Below are 24,007 nucleotides of genomic sequence, written 5' to 3' on the forward strand. Positions count from 1 at the left end.
ATTTCATTCCTTTTCCCAGACAGAACCCACATTATCTGTGGTTTTATTCCCTTGTATGTTTACATGAAGTATACAGTTTTATTTTGTATGGCTACTGTTACGAGGTTTTGTAATATATGAGATCATTATGCTGTTAATTTGTTTTTTTCCACTAACGGTATATCTTGACATTCTTTTCATTTCCATTCATATAAATCTATCTCATTTTTATGATTCTTCTGCATAATCTGTGGTATGGTTCTACCGTAACTAAATTACATACTTCCCTTTAGAAGATGTTGAAGTCATTTTCATATTTTTTCTTTGGAAAGATGCAGTGCATATCCCTGTACTTTCCTCCTGTTAAGAATCTTTCTAGAATAGGGGTGCCTGAGTGGCTCAGTCGGTTAAGCATCCGACTTTGTCTCAGGTCATGATCTCATGGTTTGAGCCCCACGTTGGGCTCTGTGCTGACAGCTCAGAGCCTAGAGCCTGTTTTGGATTGTGTCTCCCTCTCTGTCTCTGCCCCTCCCCCGCTGACCCTCTGTCTCTCTCAAAAATAAACATTAAAAAATTAAATTAAAAAAAATTTTTCTAGAATAGACTACTGGAGGGAAAATCCTGGATCAAATGGTATGTACATTTTCAGTCTGATAGATCCTGCCAAAAACCTGTACTAGTTCACACACATTTACCAACAGCAGAAGTCATCTTTTTCATTTTATGACAATCCAGTAGGTTAAAATGAGAGCTGCTTCTCAAGATTTGTTTTAATGTACATATTCTGCTTTATACATGTTAAAGAACATTTTGTAAAACAAAACATTACAAGCCTTGTTTGGAAAACAAAAAAAATTCCTGTTTTATCACCCTAATACAGCTAATAACATTTTTGTATGTGTTTTTCTTGTCTTATATATATGTGCAGATTAAATGGATTTTATACATATTCTTAGTGTGTATAATTTTATATACCATATTGTGCTTTTACCATGTCATGGTTTTCCTTTGTTTCTGTGTAGACTTTATAATTTTTACTGGCAGCAGAATCTTCCATTAAGTAGTTTTAGTCTCATAATTTATGTTCTCAGCTTGTCAGGGCATATTGGTTTCCCAGTATTTACATTTTGGAACATAATTTTTTATCGAAGTAATTTATTTGCACTATGAAATAGTTATCTTTGTTCCTTATAATGTTTTTCATCTTTAATTCCACTGTATTTTCTAATCATATTGACATGTTTTTTTTGTTGTTGCTGTTAAGATTTAGCTAGTAAATATTTGTCTTTTTTTCTTAGCTTTCCTTTTAAATTTTATTTTAGACTTATCTCTTAAGGATAGCATATATCTAGATCTGTTTTTTTTTGGGGGGGGGTTGGTTTTTATACTCAATCTGAAAATGCTTTAATATGGAGACTCAATTCATTTATATTTATTGTGATTGTTGATATATCTGATCTGACTTCTGCCATCTCATTTTGTTTTTTCTATTTCCTAAGTTTCCTTATGGTTTCTTATATCTTTCTGAATTTTTCATTTCTGAAAACATCTCTATTTATCTGCCCACTTGCATGATAATTGTAAGAATTGTTAAGAAGCCTGGGATTAGCATTATTGTTTCTGATGTTTTCCATCAGGGTACACAGTGAATCAGGGGAGACCCCGGTTTACTTCCAGCTTAGGGCCCCGCAGCTCCATCCCCCATACTTTCCACACCAGGCCACTGCACATCAGCACAGTACCATACATAAGTCTCCTTTATAGTAAACTTGATCTCATTACAAAGCCAAACCCTGTATGTAGACTTCCACTCTACATAATAGAGGAGATGCCCAGTCTTCATAATTTTGGAAAGTTAAAAGCAATGTCAGTTCATGACCATCTGTTTCAGCCTCTTGTGTGTTCTGGTTTGCTAGTCTGGGGACCTCTGACAGGATACAGTCTCCTTGGTAACAGTCCTTCCCTTTCCCTGCTTTTAAATCCTCCACAGCATCTATCCCTTTGCTAAGCATAATACAGAGTTTGTAAATGCTTATAGATTGGTCAGTTGATTAAAGGTAGGATGAGGTTGCCTGTTACAGTTCCTGGTTTAGTACCAAAACCAAAAATTTTAATTAAATTTAAAATAAAACTTCATTAGACTCTATATAATGGCCAAAGCTGGTTTTCATAATTTTAAAATAAATTAATCCTTCTCTTCATACTTTATTTCAGACTCTAGCCCTTTTGGAAGAAGAGGAAGATATAAACCAAATCACAGATTACTTCTCCTATGAACATTTCTATGTTATTTATTGTAAATTCTGGGAGCTAGATAGTGATCATGACCTCTACATCAGCCAGGCTGATTTATCTCGATATAATGACCAGGGTGAGTGTTTTATAGTTGTTAAGACTTAACTATTTTGAAGAAGGCAAGAGTTGTCTGAATTGTTACATGAATGAGAAATTCCCATTTCTTAAATTCTTAATCTAATCAAGTCCTCTTTTTAAAAATTTTTTTTTTAATTTATTTTTGAGAGCGAGTGGGGGAGGTACAAAGAGGGAGGGGACAGAGGATCCAAAGCCGGCTCCACACTGACAGCAGAGATCCCGCTGTGGGGTTCGAACTCACACCCTGAGCCGAAGTCAGACACTCAACCAACTGAGCCACCTAGGTGCCCCATCAAGTCCTCTTTAAAGAGCCAAGAATTTTTAAGTGGGAATGAGTGAAGGCATCGATTTTTCATTTAGAAGGCAAGTGTAGGAGAAGGGACTTAAGGTAAATAAGCAATTAGAGTCTTTGTTTTGATTGTCTTTGATTAATTTAATTAATTAGTATGTTTATTTTAGTTTTTGGGAGAGAGAGGAGAGAAAGAGAGAGCACGTGCAGGGGAGAGACAGAGGGGAGAGAGAGAATTCCAAGCAGGTTCTGCACTGTCAGTGCAGAGCCCCATGTGGGGCCCAAACTCAGGTGATTGAGATTATGACCTGAGCCGAGAGTTGGATGCTTAACCAACTGCACCACCAAGGCACTCTGTGATGTTTATTTTCTAGTGATGAGTTGAATTAGATCCATTCCTATGTAGTTTATTTGAAAGAGAGTGTATGTACACCCTGTAAGTTTCCCATTTTACAGTATTTATAAACAGACAAGGATGAAATAATATGCCAGTGTTTTCAAGGACTAATAACAATTTACTTTTGGAATTTAGATCCAGAATAGATATTTTCTCCGCAGATGAATTTTGTGTGTTTTCTTTTATCAGAAAACAAAAATATTAAACATCACATGATACTACTCCTTTTGCTTCATTTTTACCAGTTAATAAACTGATAACCTATTACCTGCAAATATTCTTCCTCAAGCACCAAGATACATTGACTCATTCTTTTCTCATAAGATTGTCTCATAAGATTCTCATAAGATTGTTCTATTCTTAAATGTCTTCTCAGGCACTGCTATTTATTTTGAATCAGCCTTTAGCCCTTTAGGTGTAGCAGAGTACAAATCTTAAATACATTGAATTTCACTTCTGTTATTTGGTATCTCTGTGATTAACTGTTTGCATCTTAAGAAGAGTTTCATTCTATATGATCTTAAGTATCATAGAACTTTCCATATATAAAAAAGAGTCCTTCCTCTCTATTCTCAGGTGCCAACCAGGTATCAAGAGAAAATACTCAGATGTACTTATTGATGAACAAGCATTTTAGTACTATACCTCCCTTCTTCAAGTAGTCATAATCTTGCTGTCACCAGAATAGCATAAAGATGGAGATATTCACAGGCATATCGGGTCAGCTTTATTAGCTGTGCACCTTCTAATCACCAGTGGCCAGATCATCTGTGTAACATGAGGTCATACAAACCTTATGGGCTCTAAAGCACTCTCTCCAGCTGATACAATCATAATTCTCATTAGGTTCCAAAATGTATATATACACATAACAATTCAATAGAGGTATATTAAAGTGATGATGTCCAAATAAGTAGGCATCTAAGCCTGCATGATGAAGAGCCCATCAAAACTACATAATTGGCAATCCATTAGCCTGTCCTAAATGGGACAACATGATCTTCAATTTTAGGGTAAACCTTCCAAATATAAAAAAGACTTTAGCTTTGGGATTAAATGTCCATGCCTTTCCTATACAGCCCTCTGTTTGTATAGTACAAATTATTATAAACCAATGTTCACCAAAGTCTAGAGGGTCCTTATATAAGCTTTGTGGCCAGGCATGGCTCTACTGACACCCATATTCCCAACATTCTTCAGCCAAATTAATTTTACCTTTAGGTTGACTATACCTAACTGTATGCAGAAGAATTAGATGCTAATAGCTACTGTCTAATAACTTCATCACTTATTTGGAAATTTTAGTGTACATGCTATTGCCTGGGGCACTTCTTAAAAGAACAGATTCTGTCCTCACCAAATCCCTAGGTCTGAGATCTATTGACATAGCCTTTTGGTAAAACTAAAGGCTTTGGTTATTTTGAACCAACAATGAGGTACACTGCTATAGATTCTCTAGGATCTACCATCAAAAGCAACATGCTATCTTAAGATAAAATTGTATGTTATGTCCTGGACTTTTATGGAATAAGAATATATGAAAAGTATGTTTGTGGTATGTTTAGGTATCTTCTATAAAATTCTACTTGAAAGCATTCTCCATTGTTGTACTCAGAGTCCCTTATCTTAGGAGTTGCTGATCAGTTCCCCTTGAATTTAATACAAGGATAAAATTTGTCTTGTTTTAGAGGAAAATTTTCTTAGATACAAGATCAATATAAATCCTATACGTTTTTGTCTTAGTTGTTAGGACGCTCAACTATATTAATACATCACAGCTGTCAGGCATAATCATTTGCCTATTCTTTTCATTAAAAGATTGATTATGCCACTTCAAATTCTTACTTTCAAAAATATAAATTATACATAAGTAAAAATTTAAATATTCATATTCTTGTTATAGAAGATTATTATGTTTTAGCTCATAGCTACTGAAAATAAATTTGCCCAAAGTATTGCCTTTATGGAACATGTTCCTAACTAGCTTTGTACTTTCTTATTTGCATTTAGCTTCATCAAACAGAATTATTGAAAGGATATTTTCTGGGGCAGTAACAAGGTAAGAAAAAGCATCTGAGTTTAAAAATGAATTACAGGTAATACTTTAACAATCTCATTTTAGCACAGCTTCATACATGTCATGTATGACATGTATGTCATGGCTTCATACAAGACAGCAGTAATTCTTTATATACAGACATTAATCCTTTACCTAAATACAGGTAAAGGTATTTGATCCTGGTGATTATTTGCATTCAAATTAGAAACCAGACTTCTTTCTTCATACCAGCAAATGTCTTCTGGTTTCACCCTTCTAGGCCTTTGAAAACAGGATAGGTTTTGTGACCTTTGTAAGATTTCCAGCCTTCTAATTTTTTTTTTTTTTACTTTTTATTTAAATTTTAGTTATAGCCTTCTAATTTTTTTAACTTAATTTCCAAAGAAGGTGTTGCTCTATTTCTTAGTCTGTCATCCTACTAAATTCATCCGAGTAATTGTTCAGGAAACTTGATAATGATATGTTTTCTTCAGGGGAAAAACAGTACAGAAAGAGGGAAGAATGAGCTATGCAGATTTTGTTTGGTTTTTGATCTCTGAGGAAGACAAAAGGAACCCAACCAGGTACGACTTCTTAAAATTCCTTTGCCAGTAACATTTAACACTTAAACAAAGCTTAAAAAATTGATGATGCATATCCATTGGATGCCATCTTGACATAGGGGTACCAAGATGGATTAGACTTATTCTCTGCCCTCTTAGACTGAATCCATAGTCATAAAATATCAAGAGAAGTATTTTTACCCCCAGAAACTAAGGTGAAGTAACATGTGAGCTGGCTCTGAAGAATAAGTAGGACTTACTTTATACAGAATGTAGGAATATATGTTGTAAATTTTGTTGTTTTATGATCTTGATGGTTCAGTAATAAATCAGAGAGAGAAAGAAGAGCAAATTGTGGATGACTGGTATAGATAAATTAGAATCATCTTTCCCTTTCCTTGGCACTCTCAAATGTACCTTGATTTGTAGTTTTGAGTTTACACATGTGTTTCTTGCCACTAGTCTCATGTTTAAGCCAAAAATCTAGGCCCCTCTCTTCTTTTTATTCCCAGCTTATATAATAACACAATACCCAATACATAGTTTGTGCTTAGTACCAAGGGAGGGAGAGGCTACAGTTTTTGGTGCTCCTTGCTAGTATAACTGACTCAACTGTGTGCATGTTGGTTGAAGTATTTATCTAAATATTGGATATATGGTTTAGAGCTCAGTGAAGGTAGTGGGGCACCTGGGTGGCTCAGTGGGTTAAGCATCTGACTTCTGCTCAGGTCATGATCTCGTGGTTCATGAGTTCAAGCCCCACTTTGGGCTCTCTATATTGACAGCTCAGAGTCTGGAGCCTGCTTTGGATTCTGTGTTTCCCTCTCTGTCCCTCCCCACTTACGCGCTCTCTTTCTTTCAGAAATAAATAAACATCAAAATTTTTTTTAAAAAAGGGGCGCCATGGGGCGCCTGGGTGGCGCAGTCGGTTGAGCGTCCGACTTCAGCCAGGTCACGATCTCGCGGTCCGTGAGTTCGAGCCCCGCGTCGGGCTCTGGGCTGATGGCTCGGAGCCTGGAGCCTGTTTCCGATTCTGTGTCTCCCTCTCTCTCTGCCCCTCCCCCGTTCATGCTCTGTCTCTCTCTGTCCCAAAAATAAATAAAAAATGTTGAAAAAAAAAAAATTTAAAAAAAAAAATAAAAAAGGGGCGCCTGGGTGGCGCAGTCGGTTGAGCGTCCGACTTCAGCCAGGTCACGATCTCGCGGTCCGCGGGTTCGTGCCCCGCGTCGGGCTCTGGGCTGATGGCTCGGAGCCCGGAGCCTGCTTCCGATTCTGTGTCTCCCTCTCTCTCTGCCCCTCCCCCGTTCATGCTCTGTCTCTCTCTGCCTCAAAAATAAATAAACATTTAAAAAAAAAAAAAAAAATTTTTTTTAAAAAAGAATTCAATGAAGTAGAAATCTAAGCTATTTATTGGGCAGCCTATTAGATTATTTTTAAATAACTTTGTTTTCCATTTCAAACAATAATTTATTGTCCATTAGAGACAATTTAGAAAACATGGGTAAGCAGAAGAAAATAAATTTTAATTCTAACACTCAGAATAAGACACTATTAAAAAAGTTGGTATATATTGTATGGTCTATTTCATATATTGTTACATACATGTTAGACATTAAGATTAGCTCCATTGGATTAAGTCTTAATTACCATGCACTCCAAAATTTTGATGGATTGCTTTCCAAAACAATAGTTGCAGCTAAACAGTTGTAACACTCACTACTTTCTTCGTTAAAATAAATTTTCCAAGGGGTACCTAGGTGGCTCATTCACTTGAGCATCCGACTTTTGATTTCACCACAGGTCATGATCCCAGTGTTGTAGAATTGAGACCCTCATTGGGCTCCATACTGATTATGGAACCTGCTTGAGATTCATATTCTCTCTCTCTCTCTCTCCCCACCCCCTGCCCCTATCCCACACTCCTGCTTTCTCTCTCTAAAATAAAATTTAAAAGTTTTTTAAAAATAAGTAAATAAGTAAGTATTCCTAAATGGAATTTTTAGGTTAAAAGGGTATAGATATTTTGGGGGGAATTTATAAAAATTATTAAGTTGGTCTTTAGAAAAGTTTTGTCACTTTATACCTTTATCAACAAGATACAGCATATTACTAACACTAGGTATTTTCCTCTTAAAAATATTTTCCAACTTGATAAATTAAAAATTCAGTATTATGTATATTGCATTTCTTTGATTACTAATGAGGCTGAATTTTTTCATACCATTCAGCCTTTTTTATTTCATTTTAGCCAACTTGCCTTTTCATGTCTTTTGCTCATTTCTGTTTTTATTTTATAACAAATACAAAAATATTAAAGTTTTTTATATTTAATAATGAAGCTATTAAAAATATATAAAATAAAAATATTTAAACTACATACATTCAAAAACCTTAATATGAAATTCACTCATAATTCCATGACCCATATTTAATATTGGTACATATCCATTCACTCCTCTTTCTCCCTTTCCTTCTCTCCCGACTCTTTCTCCTCCTATTCCTCCCTGCACCAAAAGATATATTATGCTAAATGGTATCATATTATATAGATTTGTGATACACTTTTTCACCTAACAATATAGTTCCATGCTAGTAAGTATGCATGGTTTTTTTCCTCTTTTTTTAATTTAATTTTTTTAATTTACATCCAAGATAGTTAGCATATAGTGCAACAATGATTTCAGGAGTAGATTCCTTAATGCCCCTTACCCATTTAGCCCATCCCCCCTCCCACAACCCCTCCAGTAACCCTCTGTTTGTTCTTCATATTTAAGAGTCTCTTATGTTTTGTCCCCCTCCCTGTTTTTATATTATTTTTGCTTCCCTTCCATTGTGTTCATCTGTTGTGTGTCTTAAAGTCCTCGTATGATATTTGTCTTTCTCTGGTGGACTAATTTCGCTTAGCATAATACCCTCGAGTTCCATCCATGTAGTTGCCAATGGCAAGATTTCATTCTTTTTGATTGCTGAGTAATACTCCAGTATGTGTGTGTATGTGCGTGTGTGTGTGTGTGTGTATGTATATATATATGTATATACACATACACACACCACATCTTCTTTATCCATTCATTCATGGATGGACATTTGGGCTCTTTCCATACTTTGGCTATTATTGATAGTGCTGCTATAAACATTGGGGTATTTCAAACAGCACACCTGTATCCCTTGGATAAATACCTAGTAGTGCAATTGCTGGGTCATAGGGTAGTTCTATTTTTAATTTTTTGAGGGACCTCCATACTGTTTTCCACAGTGGCTGCACCAGTTTGCATCCCCACCTACAATGCAAGAGATCCTGTTTCTCTGCATCCTTGCCAACATCTGTTGTTGCCTGAGTTGTTAATGTTAGCCATTCTGACAGGTGTGAGGTGGTATCTCATTGTGGTTTTGATTTGTATTTCATCATTCCCCTGATGATGAGTGATGTTGAGCATTTTTTCGTATGTAGTATGCATGTTTATAATTTGTCATTAATTTATTATTTTGAAAGCTTAGGTTGTTTCAGTTAGATCACCTAAATTTCCAAAGATTTGAAGGCTATTCTTTTTTCTAATTCTTCCCTTCTCAGTGTTCTGTTAACCCTCTCAACAACCTTTCATCTTTCATATTTCCTCAGTTATGAAAAAGCTTTTCTCAAATAATTCTCATCTATATTTTCCTATTTCTGGAACCTTATTATCCCATAAAGACAAATGAAGAGAGCTAGAAATGGTAATGAAGATTAATATAACAAACCACGAATATATAGTTCTTCAGTCTTCTCTCAGCTTCTTTAAAAAACATAAGTTACATAAAGTAATAATTAGACCAGTGTAGTTTTGGTAATATATATATAGTAATGTGTGTGTGTATATTAATTAATATTATAATATATGTATTATATATTATATATATAATAATAGAAAAGTATAATTAAAAGTAATAATTAGACCAGTATAGTTTTGGTAATACATATACTAATTAGTATATATTATATAATATATAATTAATATATATTATATATTAATATAAATATATATAGTAATATATATAGATGTAATATGAATAACAATAGTAGCATAAAAAGAAGAAGGAAGAGAGTTATATAGGAGTAACATTTCAGTATCTCACTGGAATTAAGAATAAATCTGGGGGCGCCTGGGTGGCTCAGTCGGTTAAGTGGCCGACTTCAGCTCGGGTCATGATTTCGTGGTCCATGAGTTTGAGCCCCGCATCGGGCTCTGTGCTGACAGCTCAGAGCCTGGAGCCTGTTTCGGATTCTGTGTCTCCCTCTCTCTGACCCCCTCCCCCCGCCCCCACCGTTCATGCTCTGTCTCTGTCTCAAAAATAAATAAACGTTAAAAAAAAAAAGAAGAAATCTGAAGTAGATTATAAGATAAAAATGTATATGGCAAGCCCTTAGAGTAACCACTAGAAAATTAATTCAAAAATGTATAGTGAACAAAATCATTAAATGAATTAGAATGTTACACTTAGAATCACTTAATGTAATCACTTAATCACTTAATGTAAAAGAAAGCAGTAAAGGAGACATAGGAAAAATGCCAGATAGAAAACAAAAAGTAAAATGGCAGACATTATTCCAACTGTATCAATAATAACAATTTATAAATGTGAATGGATTAAATATTCCATCAAAAGACAGAGGTTTTCCAGACTGGATTTAAAAACCAATATACAATTGGGGCGCCTGGGTGGCTCAGTTGGTTAAGCCTCCGACTTCGGCTCCAACTTCGGCTCAGGTCATGATCTCGCAGTTGGTGAGTTTGAGCCCCACATCAGGCTCTGTGCTGACAGCTCGGAGCCTGGAGCCTGCTTGGGATTCTGTGGCTCCCTCTCTCTCTGCCCCTCCCCCACTTGTGCGTGCGCACTCTCTCCCTCTCTCTCTCTCAAAAATAAATGTAAAAAAAAAATACCATTATATGCTGTCTATATGAGACACAGATTTAAAGATCCAAAAGGGAGAAAAAAGGAAAAGGAAATATAAAGATATGTCATGCAAGCAACAACCATAGGAAACTTAAAGTGGTTTTATAAATGTCAGAGAATGTAGACTTTAATACAAAAAGAGTTACCCGAAACAAAGGACATTTTATATGATAAAAGAGTCAGTCCAACAGAAAGACTCTACAGTTAGAAACATATGCACCTTACAACATCGAACCCTAAAATACATGAAACAAAACTGACAGAATTGAAATAAACAATTCAACAATAATAGCTGAAGACCTCAATACCCCACTTTCAGTGGGTATTTCAGTGGATGAACAACCAGGAGGAAGATAAACAAGGAAATGGAAGTCATGAACAATAGTACAAACAAAACTATAGACCAAATAGACCTAACAGATATCTATAGAATACTCCACCTAAGAACAATAGAGTATATATGCTTGTCAAGTACACATGGAATATTCCCCAGGATAGAATATATGACAGGCTGTAAAACAGCCTCAAATAAATATAAAAAGAAGTAAAATCATACAAAGCATAGTCTCTGACCATAATGAAATAAAATTAACAATAACTTATAAGAACTTGGGAGTTTACAAACATGTAGAAACAACACACTGCTTAAATAACCAGTGGGAAAAAAAACTAATACATCAAAAGAAATAATTTTAATCTCTTGGTAGATTTTTTTTTAATTTTTTAATGTTTATTTTTTAGAGAGAGAGAGAGAGACAGATTGTGAGTGGGGGAGGGTCAGAGAGAAAGGGAGACACAGAACTCAAAGTGGGCTCCAGGCTCTTCACTGTCAGAACAGAGCCTGACACAGGGCTCGAACTCCCAAACTATGAGATCATCTCCTGAACTGAAGTCGGACGCTAAACCAACTGAGCTACCCAGGTGCCCCAAAAGGAAATAATTTGAAAGGAAGGAAAATGAAGGAAAAAGTAAAAAGCTTTGTTTAAGATGAATGAAACTGGAAACACAGTATGCCAAAACTTATGGGATGTAGCAAATGCAGTACTAAGAAAAATGTGTAGCTTTAAACACGTATGCTAAAATACAAGAAATGTCACCAATCAATAACCTAACTTTCTACTTCAAAGACACTCGGGGGGCGCCTGGGTGGCTCAGTCGGTTAAGCGTCTGACTTTAGCTCAGGTCACACTCTCGCGGTCAGTGGGTTCAAGCCCCGCATCGGGCTCTGGGCTGATGGCTCAGAGCCTGGAGCCTGCTTCCGATTCTGTGTCTCCCTCTCTCTCTGCCCCTCCCCCATTCATGCTCTGTCTGTCTCTGTCTCAAAAAATAAATAAACGTTAAAAAAAAAAAAGACACTGGGAAAAAAGGAGGAAATTAAGCATAGCAAACACAAGGAAAGAAGAAAGATTGAAGTGTATAAATTAAGTAGAGAATAGAAAAATAATAAAATCAATGGAACCAAAAATCAAGATTTTTTTAAAGAATTAATAAGGCCTTAGCTACAGGACACCTGAGTGGCTCAGTCGGTTAGGTGTCTGACTCTTGATCTTGGATCAGGTCTTGATCTGAGATTTGTGGATTCAAGCCCAACATTGGACTCCAGGATGGGTGTGAAACCTATTTTATGAATGAATGAATGAATGAATGAATGAATGAATGAAGCAAGCCTTAGCTACACTGATCAAGAAAAAAAGAGAACATTCAGATTATTAAGGTCAGAATAAAAGATGTAACATGAATGCTGACCTTACAGGAGTAAAAAGGATTGTCATACACACATATATAACAACTTTATACTAACAAATTAGATAACTTAGACAAAATGGGCAAATTCTTGGAGGGACATAAACTGCTATACTGGTTCTAGATGAAATAACTCTGGCTAGGAAAAATAATCCCAGGCTGAGATGGCTTCACTGGAAAATGAAAGGAATTTCTTTGACCTGATAAAGAAAAACCCAAAGCTAACAACTAGTGAAAGGTGAAAGACTGAAATCTATTTCCTGTGATCAGAGAAAAGATAAGGATGTCTATTCTTTCAACATTGTACTGAAGGTTCTAGCCAGGACTATCAGACAAGCTAATGAAGTAAAAAGCATCCAAATTGGAAAGGAACAAGGAAAACTATCTATTTGAGTATAGTTTATATCAGAAATCCCAAGAAATCGACTAAAAAACTACTAGAGGGGCACCTGGGTTAAGTGTCTGACTTTGGCTCAGGTTATGATATCACAGCTCATGAGTCCAAGCCCCTCATTGGGTTCTGTGCTGACAATGCAGAGCCTAGAACTTGCTTCAGATTCTGTGTCTCCCTCTCTCTGCCCCTCTCCTGCTTGCACTGTCTTCTCTCAAAAATAAATAAACGTTAAAAAAAAAACAACTGTTAGAGCTCAGTAAAGGTTAAATAAGGTTGCAGGATATAGTATCAATTTATAAAAAATCTGTTTATGCACAAGCAATAAAAAAATTAAGGAAATAATTCCACTTACAATAGCAAAGAGAATAAAATACCTGGAAATAAATTTAACAAAGAAGTATAAAACTTATACTGTGAAAACTATAAAACATTGTTGAAAGAAATTAAGGAAAATCTAAATGAAATGAAGGCATCCCATGTTCATGGATCAAAAAGCTTAAAATTGTTAGAATGGCAGTACTCTGCAAATAGATTGGTAGATTCAAAGCAATTCCTAACATAATCCCAGCTACTTTTTGTTATTTGTTGTAGAAATGAAAAAGCTGATTCTTGAATTCCTATGGAACTACAAAGGGATCAGAATAACCAAAACAATCTTGAGAAAGAACAAAATCTTAGGATTCATACTTACTGATTGCAAAATATACAAAGCTGAACTAAAGAAGACAATGTGATACTGGGATACAGATTGACATGTAGATAAAGAGAATTAAGAGTCTGGGAATAAATCCTCACATTTATGACCACTTGATTTTTAACAAGGATGCCAAGATAATTCTAATGGGGAAGAAATGGTCTCCTAAGAAATGGTGTTGGGAGCTGGATACCCACATAGGAAAGAATGAATGTGAACCCTACCTCACATCATACACAAAAATTAGCTCAAGTAGATCACAAATTGAATGTGAGAACTAAAACTATAAAACTTTTAGAAGAAAATATAAGAGTAAATTTTTGTGGCCATGGTTTCTTAGATAAGACTTCAAAAGCACAAACAAAAGAAATGGATGAATTGGACTTCAAAAAAATTAAAATCTTTCATGCAAAAGACAACATCAAGAAAGCAAGAAGACAACCACAGCATGGGAGAAAATATTTGTAGATGATATATCTGACAAATGACTTGTATCTAGAATATATAAAAAGTACAACTCAATAATAAAAAGACAGATTAATTTAAAAATGAGCAAAAGATCTAAATATTTCTCCAGTGAAGGTATATACGTGGCCAATAAGCCTGTAACAAGATTCTTGATATCATTAATCAGGGAAATACAAATAAAAACCATAATAAGATACCACATCATAGCCACTAGGATAGCTACAATCAATAAGTGTTGACAAGGATGTAGAAAAATCAGAACCTTCAAATGCTATTGGTAATGTAAAATGCTGCAGCCACTGTGGAAGACATTGTGACAGTTCCTCAAAGAGTTAAACATAGAGTTAACATATGACCCAGCAGTTCTACTCCTAGGAAGATACCCAAGAGAAATGAAAATATTCACACAGAAATTTATACACCCATGTTCAGAGCAGCACTATTAATAGCCAAAAGAGGGGACCTGGGTTGGCTCAGTCAGTTAAGCAAGCAGCCACCTCTTGGTTTCAGCTCAGGTCATGATCTTGTGGTTAGTGCGTTCGAGCCCTGCTCTGGGCTCTCTGCTAAGGGTGCAGAGCCTTCTTGAGATTTTCTCTCTTCCTCTCTGTCTGCCCCTACCCCACTCACTCTCTCATTCAAAAATAAATAAATGAACATTAAAAAATAATAATAATAGCCAAAAGATAGGAACAGCCCAAGTATCCATCAGCTAATGAATGGATAAACAATTGTGATATATCCATATAATGAAATATTATCCAGCAATTGAAAAAATGTACTGATGCATACTAAAACATGGTTGAATCTTGAAAACGTTATGCAAATTAAAAGACAACAGTCACAAAATACAACATATTATATAAATACATTTACATGAGTTGTCCAAAATAGGCAAATCTACAGATACAGAAAGTAGGTTAATGGTTGCCTAGGCCATGCTATTATATAATGTGCTTATTTTAATAAAACTGTTTTAAATTCTAAAAAAAAAAAAAAAAAATGAGGGACCTAGGGGAAAATGAGGAATGAGTGCTACATGGGTATGGAGTTTCTCTTTGGAGGTGATGAACATCAATTGTAGTGATGGTTATGCAACTCTGTGGATAAACTAACAACCACTGAATTATACATTTAGTATAAATAAAGCCGTTAAAAAGAGTTGGAATAATACAAAATATATTACCTAACCATAATGGAATTGATATAAAAATAAGAAAATAACAATAAAAATAAGAAAACGATGACTGGAAAATCTCTACCCACTTGGAAATTAACCAACACACTTTTTTTTTTTTTTAATGTTTATATATCTTAGAGAGAGAGAGAGAATGTGAGCAGGGGAGGGGCAGAGAAAGAGGGAGACACAGAATCCAAATCAGGCTCCAGGCTCTGAGCTATCAGCACAGAGCCCGACACGGGGCCACCCAGGTGCCCCTAAACAACACACTTCTAAACAACCTGTGGCTCTAAAAATATGTCTCGAGAAATTACATAAAAGTAATGACTTAAGTGGACCAATTCCTTTAAAGTCACAAATTAGTAAAACTTATGCAGGAAAAAAAACATAACCTGAATAATCGTTAGGGATTCCACATCCTAGCTGTTAAGGAGATAAACATGCAAACATGCTATCTCATATAACAGACCGTACATCATATTGATAAAGAGCCCAGGATTTGGAGTCATACAGAAAATTCATAATTCATAATTGAATTCATAATTAACAACGTTCTGAAAAATAAATGTTGGCTCAGATAATTTCACTATTACAGTCTTCTAAACATTTGAAAATGAAATACCGAATTCTATACCACTTCTTCCAGAAAATAGAAAAAGAGGGAATAATTCCCAACTCATCTTAAGATGCCAGTGTTATTTTTATACCAAAACCAAACACATGCAAAAAAATAATAAAACTATAGCCCAACATCCCTCATGAAGACAGACTCAAAATTCATTAACAAAATAATAGCAAACCAAAGCTCAGCTTCTCTAGCTCTGCAAAAAATGCTGGTGGTATTTTGATAGGGATTGCATTAAATGTGTAGATTGCTTTGGGTAGTATAGACGTTTTAAGTGTTTGTTCTTCCAAGCTATGAGTATGGAATGCTTTTCCATTTCTTTGTTTTCTCTTTAATTTCTTTCATAAGTGCTCTATAGTTTTCAGAGTACAGATCTTTTACTTCTTTAGTTAGGTTTATCCCTAGGTATCTTACTGGTTTGGGTGCAACCGCAAATGGGATCAATTCCTTGATTTTTTTTTCTGCTGCTTCATTATTGGTGTATAGAAATGTGAAAGGGTCACATGCAACCCAGTGTTTACAGCAGCATTATCAACAATAGCCAAACTATGAGAAGATCCCAAATGTCCATCGATGGATGAATGGATAAAGATGTGGGGTGTGTGTGTGTACAGATAGATACACACACACACACACACACACACACACACACACACACACACAATGGAAGATTACTCAGCCATCAAAAAGAATGAAATTTTGCCATTTGCAACTATGTGGATGGAGCTAGAATGTATAATGCTAAGCAAAATAAGTCAATCAGGGAAAGACAAATACCATATGATTTCACTCATATGTGGAATTTAAGAAACAAAACAGATGAACATATGGGAAAGTGGGGGGGGGGGGAAGGAGTAGGGAGGGAAGGAAACCACAAGAGACTTCTTAATGATAGAAAACAAATTGAAGAATTGATAGAGGGAGGTGGGTAGGAGATGGGCTAGATGGGTGATGAGTATTAAGGAGAGCACTTGTTGCCTTGAGCACTGGCTATTGTATGCAAGTGATGAATCACTGAATACTGCTCCTGAAACCAGTATTGCACTGTATGTTAACTAACTAGAATATAAATTTAAAAACAAAAAAAAAAACAAAAAAACAAACCCTCAGCTTCTCAACCTCTCAGGCTCCCCTTCCAGAATCAGCAGATACCCCAAAGGAAAGATGGTCCCAAATACTAGGCTACTCCTCTCAGGATTTCCTTCTAGACCTGGATGCCATAATTCTTCACTGCCCTGTTAATTTAGTCCACTGCCTTCAGACAGTATTTTTCCTCAAAATTTCATCAATGGGAGGGTTAATCCAAAATACTTAGTTTATCATTGCTAGAAGCAGTACTCTTAAGGTCATCTTGTCATATCGTGATCCATAACTGGATCTCTACTTAAAGGAATTTCACCAAAGGAAGTTTTTAGGATCAGAAGCTTTTTTGTGTGCCCCTTTTCTGCCATGCCTCTTGCCTTTCTCCTGTTTAATAAGCTAACATATTGTTGAGGCTTTATTTTTTGCTAGATGACAGGTGTTTTATATGCAATGGATTATTTAATCCTCATATTGATGAGGTTTTGGGGTGATGGTGGGGTGGTCTAGAGCCAACAGCCAAGAAAGAATTGAAGATGTCTTTGGTGCAAAAAGGTGATTTCATGAAAGCATGATGACAGGACCCATGGGCAGAAAGAGCTGAGCTGGGATTGTGAAGAGTGGCTAGTTATAGACTATGAAGTTGGGGAGGTAAAGTCAAATGGGTGGCCTCCAGAGGGACTTGGATATGCTAAAGAGGACTCCTAAGATACCTGAGCATGGCTTTTGTCAAGCTAAGGTTGTTTTTCCCTCTAGCAAAGCATTAACATTAGGACAGCAAGAGGTTCCTGGAGAAATGTTACACTCTGTATTTGCCTCAAGTATTTGTCCATAGGCTGCAAGCTATAAAGAAATTTAATTTTATCTATATTTCCTTCTTGCCTTTGTTCCCCATATCACTATGGGGTGATGTTGGAGCTCCGGGGAAACTGAGTCTGTAGGTTTCTGGAGATTAGGCTATTGATAAGATTGCCTTTTTCTTGTAATTTACTAAGATATTTGATAGAGACTCATGTCATGCAGGACTGTGATCTCTATCAGCTGGCCTTTGGTTTTCTTTCCTTTGCTTTGTCCTTGGGCAGCTGAGAGTGCCTGAGGAATATCACACACATCCAACCTGGTGTGGGTGAGGGAGGCTAGCTTGCGCTTTGTCCTCAGCCCGCCCCACGCTCCCTCATCAATATCACTATAAATTTAGTGATCCCATGTTACCGTTGAGGAAACAAGCTCTGAAACCTTGCACAGCTAATATGTGACCTAGCTTGGATTCAAATCCAGGTCTTTATGACTCAAGATCCTGGGCTCTTTATCACTATGATGTATGGTCTGTTATGAGACAGCATGTTTGCAATGTTTATCTTAACAACTAGGCTGTGGAATCCCTAATAGAGAGTTCTCTTGGTGTCCTGAAATGCTTAAGAGACTAAAAATTTGGCCAATCGTGAAGAACTCCTCTAATTTTGACTTGTTGATATGTTTCCTTGGCTTCTGTTGGCACTTACTAGGCACCCAGTATGTGTATTGTTAATGCTCATGTTGCCTTACTAAAGCAGAATGTAAGCAAAAGACAATTAAGTCTCACTGTTAAAAGTAACAAGGGAAATGTCTGTATCAAAACCAAACTCTTATGTAACAAAACATAATAAGCAACACTTTGCAGAAATCAAGTTTGTTCCTTATGAAAGATATGGGTGGAAAATTTAGTTTCTTGAAAAAAGTAATGCTATAAACTGTGATGAGTACTGTGTAAAATACTACTTATAAAATTCAGATCTTGAGTCTTTCCTATGTCTGGTTCTGTCAGGGTTAGATAAGGAAATTATCTTTGGATAGATTGTTTTTTGTGAACAGGTTCTTACAACCCTTCTTTTGGTGTAAACTTGAACCATCCTTCTATACTGTTTTTCATTTTTGTTTTGTTTTTTTTATCACATTCTGCTTATACCTTGGTTTTTTAACTAGGTGTCCTCACCAGCAACTATCTCCTTCACCTTTATATCTGAGAGGACTAGGCCAGTGCCTTTGAAGTTATAGGCACTAAAATATTTATACTGAATATTCAAAGGAATGTATATTTAGCTAATCCCTAAGCAATAATGGAGCTTCCTATAACTTTCCTCTTCAGTGGCTTACAGGAATTATCAGGGGTAAGAAATGTTTGGTCCAGAATTTTATTTCATTCAGCCTGAGGACAGGGGCAGAAAGTAATCTTGTTTATATCTACAGTTGTATAATTTGTCATATAATTATGCTTTAAAACCAAAAATCAGTGGCAAATGTAGTAAAAATTTAACACTAGTTCTCTCTGGGTAGTTATTCCTTTTGTGTGCTTTTCTGTTTGCCCATTTTCCTACAATGGATAGTCATTACTTATAGACTCTGAGAAAATACTACCTTTAGTAGAGAAAAAAAAATCTGCATTGGAAGAGAAAAAGCTTTAAAGAGTACCTGGTATTTCCAATAAGAAAATCCCCTCAGAACATGTCCTATATGGCTGGTTTAGCCAGCCAGCAGCCTCTGCTGCTAAACTTTCAGGGACAAATAACTAAGGTATGTTGTTCATTTTTCTATCTCTAAGCCTAAAAACATCTCTCTTTTGTACACTGATCCTTTTTATGCTAATATATATTTTTTAACATTTATTTTTGAGAGAGTGAGAGCATGAACCGGGGACGGGCAAAGAGAGAGGGGTGACAGAATCCAATGCAGACTCCAGGCTCTGAGCTGTCAGCACAGAGCCTGATGAGGTGCTCAAACACACGGACCATGAGATCATGACCTGAGCCAAAGTCAGACACCCAACCAACTGAACCACCCAGGCACCCCTTTTTTTTTGCTAATATTCACTGAATTATATCTTATTCATCTATCCATGATACTCTCAAACATTTAAAGGCAGCTGTCCTGTCACTTTGGCAAATATCAAGGCAATAATATATGTCTCTTTGCCTCCTAGCTTTCTTTATCTCTTACGTGTTACAAAGATTTGCTAAAGTATCAGTTTAAGCTTTATCATGTAGACTCTTTTATCTTTGTTCTTAAAGTGCAACTGACTATAGTAGTTTATATTTCTCAGTAAAATAAGTTGCCTTTCACTGCAGTCCTATTAGGTACTTGTCAAAACTAAGAGTCTTCCTTCTGTCCTAGTTTTATTATCTTAAGACAAGTAATAAGTAATTTGAAGACTAAGAGACCTTAGAGACTGGTCAAACCCCTTTTCATACAACACAAAACATTATTTCTAAAAAAATAATGACACATGGTATAGCAACCACATATTGCCACATTTATTGTAATCCTCTGCTCATGAGATCTATCTCCTCAAGGTTTTTCTGACAATCTGGAAATATTTTAAAGTGGGGTAGTATTCTTTTCAAACTTCTAAAACTCTTAGAGTAGATGTGATATGACTGGATCTCACCACAGCCAAACTATTGCCTCATGTTCATTGTATCCAGTGAATGTCCCCTCTGTTCTTTAATGGTATCATTAAACAGTCAGCTGATACAATTTTTTTTTTTTTTTTAAATTTTTTTTCAACGTTTTTAATTTATTTTTGGGACAGACAGAGACAGAGCACGAACGGGGGAGGGGCAGAGAGAGAGGGAGACACAGAATCGGAAACAGGCTCCAGGCTCTGAGCCATCAGCCCAGAGCCTGACGCGGGGCTCGAACTCACGGACCGTGAGATCGTGACCTGGCTGAAGTCGGACGCTTAACCGACTGCGCCACCCAGGCGCCCCAGCTGATACAATTTTTAAAAATAGGTTTCCCAAAAGAAATTTGCAAGTATTACTTATTGCAATAGTAGAAAATTCATCTCTCTCAATAAAGGTACACATAGATTTTAGTGTGACTTACTTGAAAGTAATAGTCACAACTTAATTAATTTCACCTTACTCTCCTCAAAAGATAATTTTTAAAACCATTAAATATATCAAGGACTACAAATGAGAATTTAACCAAGAGTTTCCTAGAACCTTATCTTGAAAAGTTTTACTTTGTACCAGGAATCAGTGGTCTTTTAGAAATATTTTTCCCTGTCACCAACTAATGCTGTTGGCTTCATATTTTGTAATTAATTAATGACATGACCAAACTTGCTACTCCAAGTGATAATGCTAAATGATAGTGGCCATAACATAGCATGAATAACTTACCAAGTGAAGATAGCAGTTTAGTTATATGTAGTGCTTTTGGTTCCTCTTGAAATTCCATTAAAATGACAGTAAAGAGAGTTTTTGTAAGTAATAAATTCATGGGGTGCCCGCCTGGCTAGTTGATAGAACATACAACTCTTGATGTCAGGATCATGAGTTTAAGCCCCACATTGGGTGTAGAGATTTTTTTTTTAATTTTAAGAAAAAAAGAATAAATTCATAATAACAAAGGAAAAAAGAGAAAACAAGTATTTGGAAACTGAAAGCAAATAAAGTTAGCAGACTACCTAAATCCTAAGTTAACAGAGCTAAAGACCAGGAAGCAACTGTATATACCCAGCAAAAACCTCCAAACATTCAGGACTTGGGGGACCTTGGAAGTGGATGGGTGGAATAAAGGTAAAGCCAAAAATCAGGAGAATTTAGGAAGGTTTGTTTGAACAGTTGATCTCCAGATCATCTCTGCCCAGGCAGAAGACTGGTACTTTATTCCCTGGAAAATATAAAATAGAGGGCCTCTAAACTGGGGGACACAATTGAAGGTATGAGTAACATATTGAAAACAGAATAAGTGAGTATATACATACTGAATGCTGGGATGCCCAGTCTTCATTCCTCACTCAATGTACAGAATCCAAGCAACCTGTTCTGAACCTCCATGCAGGTGACTAAAAGATGCTTTTCTGGAGAATCCAGAAACTAAGAATAAAGACCTGAAGATTTGACATTGGATCATTTCCAAGGAAAGAACCTAACCAGATTACTTTATAGTAAAGCTCAGAGTCAAGAAACCCATAGATCAGAACTTCCAATCACCTTTTTAGCATCCACCCTTTTTTAAATTTTATTTATTTATTTATTTTTATTTTTATTTATTTATTTTTTTTTTTTTTAATTTTTTTTTCAATGTTTTTTATTTATTTTTGGGACAGAGAGAGACAGAGCATGAACGGGGAAGGGGCAGAGAGAGAGGGAGACACACAGAATTGGAAACAGGCTCCAGGCTCCGAGCCATCAGCCCAGAGCCTGACGCGGGGCTCGAACTCACAGACCGCGAGATCGTGACCTGGCTGAAGTCGGACACTTAACCGACTGCGCCACCCAGGCGCCCCAATATTTATTTATTTATTTTTAATTTTTAGAGCTAGAGAGCAGGAGCAGGGGAGAGGAGCAGAGAGAGAGAGAATCTTAAGCAGGCTCTATGCTCAGTGCAAAGCCTGGCATGGGGTTTGATCCCATGACCTTAGGATCATGACCTGAGCCAAAATCCAGAGTCGGACACTCAACTCAGTCAGTTGCCCTCGTGTCTATTCTTAAATATGAGCAGAGTACAAAGGATCTCTGAATATCTGAGTGAAACCTCTTACATAAAAGGTAGAGAGACTAGGGGCTCTTGGGTGGCTCAGTTGGTTAAGCATCTGACTGGCTCAGGTCATGATATCGCAGTCCATAAATTGGAGCCCCACATCAGGCTCTGTGCTGACAGCTCAGAGCCTGCAGCCTGCTTTGGATTCTGTGTCTCCCTCTCTTTCTGCCCCTCCCCCACCCACACTCTTTTCTCTGTCTAAAACATAAACATTAACAAAAATAAAATAAAAGGTAGAGACCAAACAGAAGGGGTGAAAAGCGACATGGATGAAACAGACAACTTCAGGGAAAAGAAACCTACAGCAGCAATAACAAGACACTGTAATAGAAGAAATTATATTCGCAGAACATGAACAAAATGATACTTTTTATAAAAGGAACATTCAAGGAACCAAAAACCATGGAAAATCAGAACTATGATAGCAGAAATTTAAAAAAAACAGAATGTTCAGTAGATAAAGCTAAATAAACCTCTCAGAAAGAACAACAACAAAGATGAAACAACAGAAAATAGAGACAAAATACGAAAATTAGAGAACCAGCCCCAAAAGTTCAAACACAACTGGAAACTGAAATATGATACAAGCCATGCATGTAATTTTGAAATTTAGCTACAAAAGATTGAGGACAGCAAGATGGCCGAATAGAAGTTTCCGTTGCTTGTCTCCTCACAGAAATATCAGTTTGAACAACTATCCATGCACAAAAATACCTTCAGAAGAGCTAAGGATTGCAGGTAAGAGATTGCAGCACCTGGATGGAACACAGAAATAACAAAAGATGAAGAGGGCAGAAAGGAAAAACCTCACATTACTTGTGTCACCCCATCTCCAAAGCCTAGGCAGCCCAGTATGAAGAGAGACATGGGGGAAGGACTGAAGTGAGCACCCAACTTGACTGTGGACCCCAGCACTAGACCCTCCCAAATAAACAGCAACACCAGGCTAGCACCAGTGGACCCAGCCCCTATGCCCACCCCAGTGTCAGGCCAGCCCCCATGGACCCAGGCTCCAGACCCACACCTGTAGTCCCAGGCTCCAGGCTCACTCTAGCACCAAGCCAGCCCTCACAATTCCAGGCTCCAAACAGACTACTGCAGAACCATCCACCATATTCATTCAGCACCAGGTTGGCCCTTATAGCCATAAGCTTGCCCTAGTGCCAGACCAGCCACAGGCAACCCATCCCCAAGCTCCAGCAAAATGCAGTAGACCTCAACAATGGCCAGTCCCCACAGACCCAAGCTCCAGGTCCATCACTGCAGACCTATATTTCTGACATCACAGACCCATTCCAGCAACAGGCCACTCCTTGCAGACCTAGGCTCCAGACCCACTTAACTACCACTGAAAAATTCCACAGAGAGTTTCAACAACAACTCAAGCAGAAGAAGGAATCTGTGAGCATTAAGACAAGTCAACTGAAATTACCCAAAGGAAAGAAAAGGGGAAAAAAATAATGAAAAAGAGGGCAAAAAGCTTACAAGACTTATGGGACACCATTAAAAGAAACAATAAACACATTATAGGAGTCCCAGAAGAAACAGATGAAGAAAAGAGAGAAAACATATTTAAATAAATAATGACAGAAAGCTTTACTAATCTGGAGAGGGAAATGAACATCCAGATTCATGAAGTCCAAGGAACCCCAAACAGATAAAATATAAAGAGATCTTCACTAAGACACATTATAAGCAAATTCTGAAAAGTCAAAGACAGAATTTTGCT

General features: G+C 36.6%; 1 protein-coding gene across 3 annotated transcripts in view; it reads left to right on the forward strand.

The window, feature by feature from the left end:
• Positions 1–24,007, forward strand: part of PPP2R3A (protein phosphatase 2 regulatory subunit B''alpha) — a 167,547-nt gene that overhangs the window by 97,809 nt on the left and 45,731 nt on the right. For 2 of the 3 annotated variants that reach the window (XM_058732368.1, XM_058732370.1), the window contains exons 7-9: positions 2,194–2,350; positions 5,049–5,097; positions 5,571–5,660. In XM_058732368.1, coding sequence (XP_058588351.1) covers positions 2,194–2,350; positions 5,049–5,097; positions 5,571–5,660 — 296 coding nt within the window. The remainder of the gene's footprint in view (positions 1–2,193; positions 2,351–5,048; positions 5,098–5,570; positions 5,661–24,007) is intronic. The other variant, XM_058732369.1, reaches the window with a different exon arrangement.

The sequence above is a fragment of the Neofelis nebulosa genome, chromosome 5 (assembly GCF_028018385.1).
Source record: "Neofelis nebulosa isolate mNeoNeb1 chromosome 5, mNeoNeb1.pri, whole genome shotgun sequence".
Lineage (NCBI taxonomy): Eukaryota > Metazoa > Chordata > Mammalia > Carnivora > Felidae > Neofelis > Neofelis nebulosa.